The sequence below is a fragment of a genome, unplaced genomic scaffold (genome assembly GCF_019419815.1).
Source record: "Pyrus x bretschneideri cultivar Hongxiangsu unplaced genomic scaffold, Pyrus_bretschneideri_v1 Contig44, whole genome shotgun sequence".
Lineage (NCBI taxonomy): Eukaryota > Viridiplantae > Streptophyta > Magnoliopsida > Rosales > Rosaceae > Pyrus > Pyrus x bretschneideri.
In genome coordinates, this window is record NW_025999768.1 from 1,528,033 (window position 1) to 1,536,245 (window position 8,213).

The following is an 8,213-nucleotide window of genomic DNA, read 5'->3' on the forward strand; positions in this document are numbered from 1 at the left end:
TAAATATTTAACGTTTTTTCCGTTCTTGTTAAATAAATTGTACTTCCTTTTTATTTTCTTGTTCATTTCATTTCAGCGATATAATATTTATTCAAAATTCAATTGTGCTCTCTTATTAAATAAATGTTTTACTCTGAGGTATTTCAAGAAAATTATTTCGGGTGTTTTTGAACTCACAGTACAAATACATGTGTCATATTTCAGTATAATATTGGCCATGAATTTGAGTGTGATAGCATCCAAACTCAAATCCAATGTTACGAAACTTGTGTTTTGATTAGTTCTATTTGAATTGAGTGTATGGAGTTGATATTTATCGGTCTCACAAAACTTATGTGACTAGCACTTAGTTTCAATAAAGAGCTACACTTTTGCAACCTAATGAACATGGAAACACATTGTCTAAGTTTTGAACAATTCAAGATTGAAATCCAAGATTAACGTGTTTGAATTTTTCCTCCCACACAATAATTTAAACATAATAAATATATCTTCCCCTAATTACAATCATGAGTCATCACCATTGGTTGAAATTTCTTCAATACAGTCGGTATTTTCGTGGAAATATTCAAAAAACCAAAGAAAGATATGAAAGATTTCGTCGATATTTTTAACATATCAATTAAATATCGTAGAAAATCTTATATTTCATCTAAACCAGTTTTTTACATTCTCTAAAGTTTTATTTTAAATTTTCACAATTTTCATCGAAAAGCAACCAACATCGATATATTTCACATATTTAGATATCAATATTTCTACCGATATCAAATATTTTAAACACTAGTCATCACATATCTTTCTTTTCTTTAATGTTATATCAAATATCCTTATGCCAATATTTACAAGCTAATATCTAACTTTTTTTATTGCATTTTTTGAATTTATGAATTGGGCCAACATGTACTTCGTGGACCCCTAATATTACAAGATATTCCAAGTGGAATGTTTAGATCAATATAAAACATCTTACCGACAAAATAAATACCAATTCAAATTCAACTTTTCCCTCCTCTTAAACTTTTTTGACAACCAATTATGATAACCTTAGTCGCAAGGGTGGGTGACATTCCATGCGATTCATCATTTTTGCCTTATTCCATTTGTGGACCTCCCAAAATCAGTTTAATAATGAACCGTGACTTATGGTCTTACTCTTTAAATTTCAAAAGCATGCCCTACCTTAAGGAAATTTGAGTTTTTCATAAAAAAAGTACACCGTCCCGACATCTGTGTACGTTTCCACTTTCATATGTCCCTAAATTTCAAATGAAAGACCAATTTTTGATTGATGGTGTATAAGTATAACCTACAAGTTATATTGGGTGATCATGATTGGATTAGTTTCAGATTAAGATGTATGATTTGATTTAAGGGGCTAACGTTAAGTATTTATGGTTTAATTCACGGGTCGTTAGATTTTTTTTGTCAAAGGATTCAATGAACAATATTTAACCATTTTTTTATCTATAAAATACATCAGAACATAATAAAATTTGATCAGGAATGCAAGTAAGCAATGTGAATTCATTTTTTAATACCAAAACTAGGGTTGAATCAAGCTAATCCTACGGTCCTACCTGCTCCATAAAGCATAGATTCGCGATGTAATGGATCAGACCATGCACTCAACGACGTGAAGACCACCAATCCCCGCCCGAAACAACCGACCACGTGGTCCCCGCTACTCATCATCTTCTTCCGTCCTTCCTCCCCCTCTCTTCGATAGCTGCCCCACCCCCGCCCTCTCTTTTTAAAAAGTTTCAAACTCTCCCTCTCTCCTCTCTCTCACTCTCTCACGCTTGTTTGTTTCCCGAGAAAACCGAAGAGAAAAAAGTTGGACAAGAAAATCTTCCAACAACCACCACGACTGCAACAGCCAGCTTCTCTCAGACGCTTTCTGTCTCATAATATATAACTGTATTGCTGTTTCGTGCGGACATTGGAGTCGATACATTTGCAGCGCTCGAGTCGACGAAGATGAATGCGGTGGGGAGACAGATGTCGCGATCTAGTTCGTCAATGCACCACCACCGTCGTCAGTACTCAGACCATTTCACGGACGCGCCGTCCAAGTGGCTGCAGTCCACCAGTCTCTCACAGGTCCTATATTACCTTGATTATCTTTTCAAATTCACCTCGAAATTGCATGCCGGTCCCTGATAATGCGAAGCATCTCTGTTTTGAATTTTTTTGCAGGACTTCGAGCTGTACGGGACGAGAATGAGCAGGCAGAGTTATAGAAACGGCAATGAGCGATCGCCACCGGACGCTTCGACGCCGCCGCCGATTCCGTTGCGCTCGTCGAGCATGAGAAGGAACGGCGACGATCGAGTTTCGCCGAGTGAGCTCAGCCCTGGCTTGCTTGATATTAATTCATTTGACACTGAGCTATTACCTGAGGTTTGTCGAATTTGTTTTTTTACTGATCAGAAAATTTACTTTTGCTTTGGTTAAACCTTACATATCTCTGCATTCCTTCAGTAAGATTTAGATAGTAAGTTAATACGGCGCTAAAAAAGTTTGGTTACTAAAGAAAATGTAAAGTACGGATTGTGAGATTAACCAGTGGTTTGCTTAAAGAAATGAATAGTTCAGATTGCGAGATTAACAAGTGATTCACTAGAAAAAGAGGAGGAATAGTTCGGATCATGAGATTAAATTGTGGAGTCGGCACAAACTAGTGTGTAGCACCGTATTAACTTTTTAACTGGTTAGCGCTCGAGTAGTACTGACAAATAATAACTTTTTGATTACATAATATTTTTCATTTCCGTCAAGCAGGCTACGAGCAGATCACGAATTTTGCCTGAGAATAGTCTTCTCAAGAGTTTCTCAGCAGATAAAGAAAGGGGCAATACTAGTAATGTTGCTAAAATCAAAGTTGTGGTATGTCTCATTTGAGAGCCATTTAAAAGTTCTTCTCCCTTTTCTTTACATTGCAGCAAATGGTTGAACTTGGTTTTTCGAAAAATGATTCTGCAGGTACGCAAGAGACCACTAAATAAAAAGGAATTTGCGAAGAAAGAGGAAGACATTATCACAATCGAACCTCATTCTAACGCTCTCACGGTTCATGAAACCAAGCTTAAGGTGAGCAATTGTCAAGAGTCCGATGGCATTGCGCTCGACACCTCCCACATGCCTGATGCCTTCACTTCGAAGTGAAGGCATGTAAGGGGTGAGATGGATAATTCTAGCTGAACTTGTCTTTAGGAAGAGGAACTGGAAACTGATGTAGTTTCTGAATTCATAGGTTGTATAAAATGACTGGTTTGGCTGTGCACTATTAGTAGACCATTATATGACACGGTTACTTTGTGATATTCTTAGAAAGTTTTCTCTTTTCTATGTATTGAGCTGTGTATCTACTATGTTCTTATTCTCGGTCCGCTGCAGGTTGACTTAACAGGATATGTTGAGAAACACGAATTTGTTTTTGATGCTGTGTTGAACGAAGATGTTTCAAATGATGAGGTGTGAGTTTATCTGAAACTGGTTCGCTTTGCCACTTTCAATCAATTGATGTTAGAATATCTTTCATTTTGTTGTTTTAGGTATACTTTGAAACGGTGGAGCCAATAGTTCCATTGATTTTCCAGCGAACAAAAGCGACTTGCTTTGCATATGGGCAAACAGGCAAGTATTATACCCTCAATAACAACTTAGCTTCTGCATTATCTGTAAGAATTTATGTTCCGTTTCTCATATATTTGTTCTTGCTTGGATGTTTCAGGCAGTGGGAAGACTTATACTATGCAACCACTGCCCCTTAAAGCATCCCAAGATATTCTAAGATTAACGCTTGATACATACCGAAACCAAGGTTTTCAGTTATTCGTTAGTTTCTTCGAGATATATGGTGGGAAACTTTTTGATCTCCTAAATGATCGAAAGTAAGTTATTTAAACCCTTTAGAAAAGATAAGATTTCCATTCAGGCTCATTCTCAAGTTATTTAAACCCTTTAGGAAAGAAAAGATTTCCATTCAGGCTCATTCTCCTGAAAGTATTCCACTTTTGCAGAAAGCTTTGCATGAGGGAAGATGGTAAGCAGCAAGTGTGCATCGTCGGTTTGCAAGAGTACAGGGTGTCAAATGTGGAGACGGTCAGGGAGTTTATTGAGAAAGGAAATTCCACAAGAAGTACTGGTACTACCGGTGCGAATGAGGAGTCTTCCCGATCACATGCTATACTTCAGCTTTGTGTAAAGAGATCAGCTGATGGAACTGAAACAAAGCCCGCCCGGCTTGTAGGCAAGCTATCTTTCATAGACCTGGCTGGAAGTGAACGCGGTGCAGATACTACAGATAATGATAAACAGACAAGGTGGGGGTTTTGTTGTATGGGATTATGAGCAATTAGCATAACCTTATTCCTTTCGGATTCATATTGACTTTCTTCTTGCAGAATGGAAGGTGCTGAAATTAATAAAAGCTTACTTGCCTTAAAAGAATGCATCAGAGCTCTCGACAGTGACCAAGGCCACATTCCTTTCAGAGGGAGTAAGTTGACTGAAGTTCTTAGAGATTCATTTGTCGGTGATTCACGCACCGTTATGATATCATGCATTTCACCAAGCTCGGGATCATGTGAGCACACTCTCAACACACTAAGATATGCTGACAGGTAAATTGGTTCCATACAAAACAAAAGCGGGGAAGTGGATATTATTATTGATTTTGCATTTCTCATCAAATTTATACTTTCCAGGGTGAAGAGTTTATCAAAAGGGGGCGGCTCCAAAAGGCATCAATTGACTTCGTTGTCAAACCTTAGAGACTCAACCACAATGCCCTTGTCTTCGTCTTTGCCAAATGACACAACCTTTGAAGATGACATGACTTATGTCCCTACTGAACAGAGCAGCTTTGGTTGGTCCAAACAGATTACTGAGAGAGAACCCTCTGCAAAAATGAACGCAGATCGTATACCTAGCGGGAGGGCGGAAGGAAATTTTTCTACATCTGTATCAAATTATTACAAGGCTCCAATAGGTGGTAGAAATGGCATAGGCAAAGATGATTTTGACTACCCCGAGCAGACCTATGAACAAGCAAAACCATCACGGGGAAATAGTAAGAAGGTAGAAACCTACCAACAATCAGCTCTCGAAGAAAAGCGAAAGATTGGTAGTCAGATGAAATGGACAGATATACCTGATATTGAGGCTATGAACTCTCATTCTGAAGATGATCTTAATGCTGTTTTACAGGTACAAGGCATTTTAGGTTTTCTATTTGTCATATTTCTTATCATCATTCAGTTATCATACATACTCTCGTATGCTTGTTTTTAGGAGGAAGAAGACCTTGTAACTGCTCACCGAAGACAAGTAGAGCATACGATAGACATTGTTAGGGAGGTCAGTGTAAACGTATAATCTACTTTGACCACAGTTCTATTTACGCTGTGTATTATTGGACATGGCTTAACCGTGGTTACTGATGCAGGAGATGAATCTGCTGGTTCAAGCTGATCAACCAGGCAACCCGATTGATGATTATATATGCAAATTGAATGCCATACTTTCTCAGAAGGCTGCAGGAATTCTTCAACTGCAGGCTCAGTTGGCTCAATTCCAGCGGCATCTGAATGATCACAGCGTTTTAGTATCTTCTTCTTCTTCGTCAAGTAACTAATACAATTTGGGAGTTGGGTATGATGATTCTTTCTCTTCTTGTGCGAGGTTTGGTTTCGGCCCTTGTTTATTTATTTATTTGTTCCGACTATCTAGCGTTGTTGGCTCTTCATAACAGTTCCGCGGCAGTGTGTGATTACAGAAAAAGCTTTTGCTTGAGTTGCTTAAATTTCTCTAAATATATGAAAACCAGATACCCGAAAACAGCTTGTTTCGGGTAGGTGGTTGGTTCTTGGTTCTTTTCGTCTTAACAGTATTTAAAATCGTTTGAAATTGTGATCATTGAGGAATGAGAGAGATACATGAAATCATATGCATGTTTTGTAAAGATTTATGGCAGTGTAATTTATCAAACTAAATTATGAAAACCCTGAATTCTGAGTTGCTCTATATATTATACTTTTAAAGCTGCAAATTTCCATGACTTAGGTCCTTTTGGTTGCTGCTTCATGGACATTTTCATTACATTCCCTTTTTCATGTGCAAGATCGAGCCTTTGGCGCCAATGAAAGGTTGCTTATTTGTGACTTGAAAGGTCACGGGTTTGAGTTGTAGAAACAGACTCTTTGTCAAGTAAGGATAAGGCTATGTACGATAAACATTTCTCCTTGTCCTTTTTTTTATTATTCATATGAAATCAACTCACATTATACCAAACTCAAACGTCTTTTCTACCGGATATATTTCGATCATATAGAGAGCCCGATCACTTGTGGGGAGTATGTTTACCAGTGGGTATGATTAGGTGGTAGCTATGTGTTAATTGGGATGATGTGTGCTAGTGTTAGTTGTAGTGGTGACGGTGATGGTTGAATATCTGTGCCAACCTATTATCCATCACTTCTGGAGGGTATGTGCATGTGAGAATGTGATGACAAGGTCTTATATCAGTGAGGGACCAAACCATACAAGGGCTTATAAGAGGTTGTGCTATTTCTTATAGGGTTTTGTTAGTAGCACTCCAAAAATCTTATTTGGCACTCTAATGTTTCCATAATTAGAAAGAAAAATACACTTGTGAGGAGTGTAAAATGAGATTTTTGAAGTGCTAATAACAGCTCCTTTTCTTATATTGCCAATTAGTTTTATGGTGAAACTCTAACGTTCTTCATGGTATTGGGACACGTTGGCCCATGTGTGAAGCCTAGCAGTCACACATGCTCCATGTCACTACATTTGTGTTGCCCATGTGTTAGGCTTGAAAATTCGTCACACGTAAAGAGTCATGTGAGAATGTGAGGAGTGAGAATGTGAGGACAACGTCCCACATTGGTAAGAGACCAAACCATGCAAAGGTTTCTAAGAAGTTGGGCTATTCTTTCGTATTGTCAATTAATTTTATAGTGAAATTCTAATTTTGTTCAGTGCATGTGGTGTGGATCAATATTTTTTGTGGAGTGAGGGCCGAGATGGAGAGGACAAACTCAAACTCACTTCGCCCTTTCCATCGCTAAGTTTCTAGAATATTACAGATTGTAAATTAGCCGATGTTTCATGTAACAAAGTAGGGCTAACGAAATTACAGCCATCGATCAGAGATTTCGAATTCAAATCTTTTCATATTACATCTCGCATCTTCTGCTAAGTCGGCTTAAGACAGAAAGGACAGCATATTCATTTCATTTGCTTGACTTGAGATTACAATCTTTTGTGATAAAATCTTGTCTTACCTCTAGTCACTATCATCTATTTTTCGTCAGTCTTTGACCTTTTATACCCTTTTCCTTCCCTTTCCTTAATCTTCTCTTTCAGACTTCTGTGACACCTTCCTTTCCTTCATCGCTTTTATCCGATTGTAGTGGTTAAAAACAGCAATTGTCGAGTCGGTTCGTTTTATATAACAATGTTATTATGGCTGAATGTGAGTTATTGAATGTTATGAAAGAAGAACATAGTTGCAGATGATATGATCATTTGGAGTTATAACATATATATTGGATGCAATTATTTTAAGAATCAATTTGAATTGGAATTCGATTATTTCATGACATGATGAGAGTCTTTAAAACTTGAATTATCTATAATAACTCTTTGAATTAGTTTTATAGGGATCCACCTTTTTATGTTATTAAAAAACAAAAGAGATGGCAGAGAGTTTAAATCCAAGATTGTAAGACTAACGCTCTATGATAGGTGACTTGCGAGTCGGTTGTTAGTTAATCTAAAAATAGTTTAATGAAATTATTTCCATGGCGATGGTTGTTTTCAGTGAAAAAATCAATCACATCCATAAAACTGTTTTTTTAAAAGGCGACCGTTTTCACAATAAAGGAGTCTCGGTCGGAAGACAAATTGATTACATGCAAAAATGAAATTATTGGAGTGCTTTCTAGGGTTTTTTCTGTTTTTGTTTTTTCCTTTAACAGTTTCTTTGGTTGTTTTGGGTTGCTAATCAAACTTCTAGACCTCAGAAAATGTACCCTACTCAAATCTAATATGCAATCGTATTTACGCTTTCATTTTCTTCACAAAGTGTAAAAAACATTACCCACTTTATGAAATTAAAGGTTTAAAATTTTAAATTTTGTTAGAAATAATCGCTCATTCACGTAAAGATGAATTCCAGAAGTTAA

The 8,213-nt window shown here is 37.2% G+C and overlaps 1 protein-coding gene across 1 annotated transcript; it reads left to right on the forward strand.

The window, feature by feature from the left end:
• The first annotated feature begins 1,759 nt into the window (after positions 1-1,759).
• LOC103960713 (kinesin-like protein KIN-13B) lies at positions 1,760-6,030 on the forward strand. The gene is made up of 12 exons (XM_048567369.1): positions 1,760-2,103; positions 2,200-2,403; positions 2,785-2,889; positions 2,986-3,093; positions 3,400-3,477; positions 3,558-3,639; positions 3,737-3,896; positions 4,026-4,328; positions 4,410-4,628; positions 4,713-5,214; positions 5,299-5,364; positions 5,453-6,030. Exons 1-12 carry the CDS (start codon positions 1,981-1,983, stop codon positions 5,639-5,641), a joined length of 2,139 nt encoding a protein of 712 aa, XP_048423326.1. The 5' UTR covers positions 1,760-1,980; the 3' UTR covers positions 5,642-6,030.
• Positions 6,031-8,213: the final 2,183 nt, after the last annotated feature.

Excerpts from the sequence above, each read along its gene's own strand:
- LOC103960713 (XM_048567369.1), top strand. The coding sequence starts at position 1,981 with ATGAATGCGGTGGGGAGACAGATGTCGCGATCTAGTTCGTCAATGCAC. Across the intron at positions 2,890-2,985 it reads TTGCTAAAATCAAAGTTGTG|GTACGCAAGAGACCACTAAA; the intron begins GTATGTCTCATT and ends ATGATTCTGCAG. Across the intron at positions 3,478-3,557 it reads AAGATGTTTCAAATGATGAG|GTATACTTTGAAACGGTGGA; the intron begins GTGTGAGTTTAT and ends TTGTTGTTTTAG.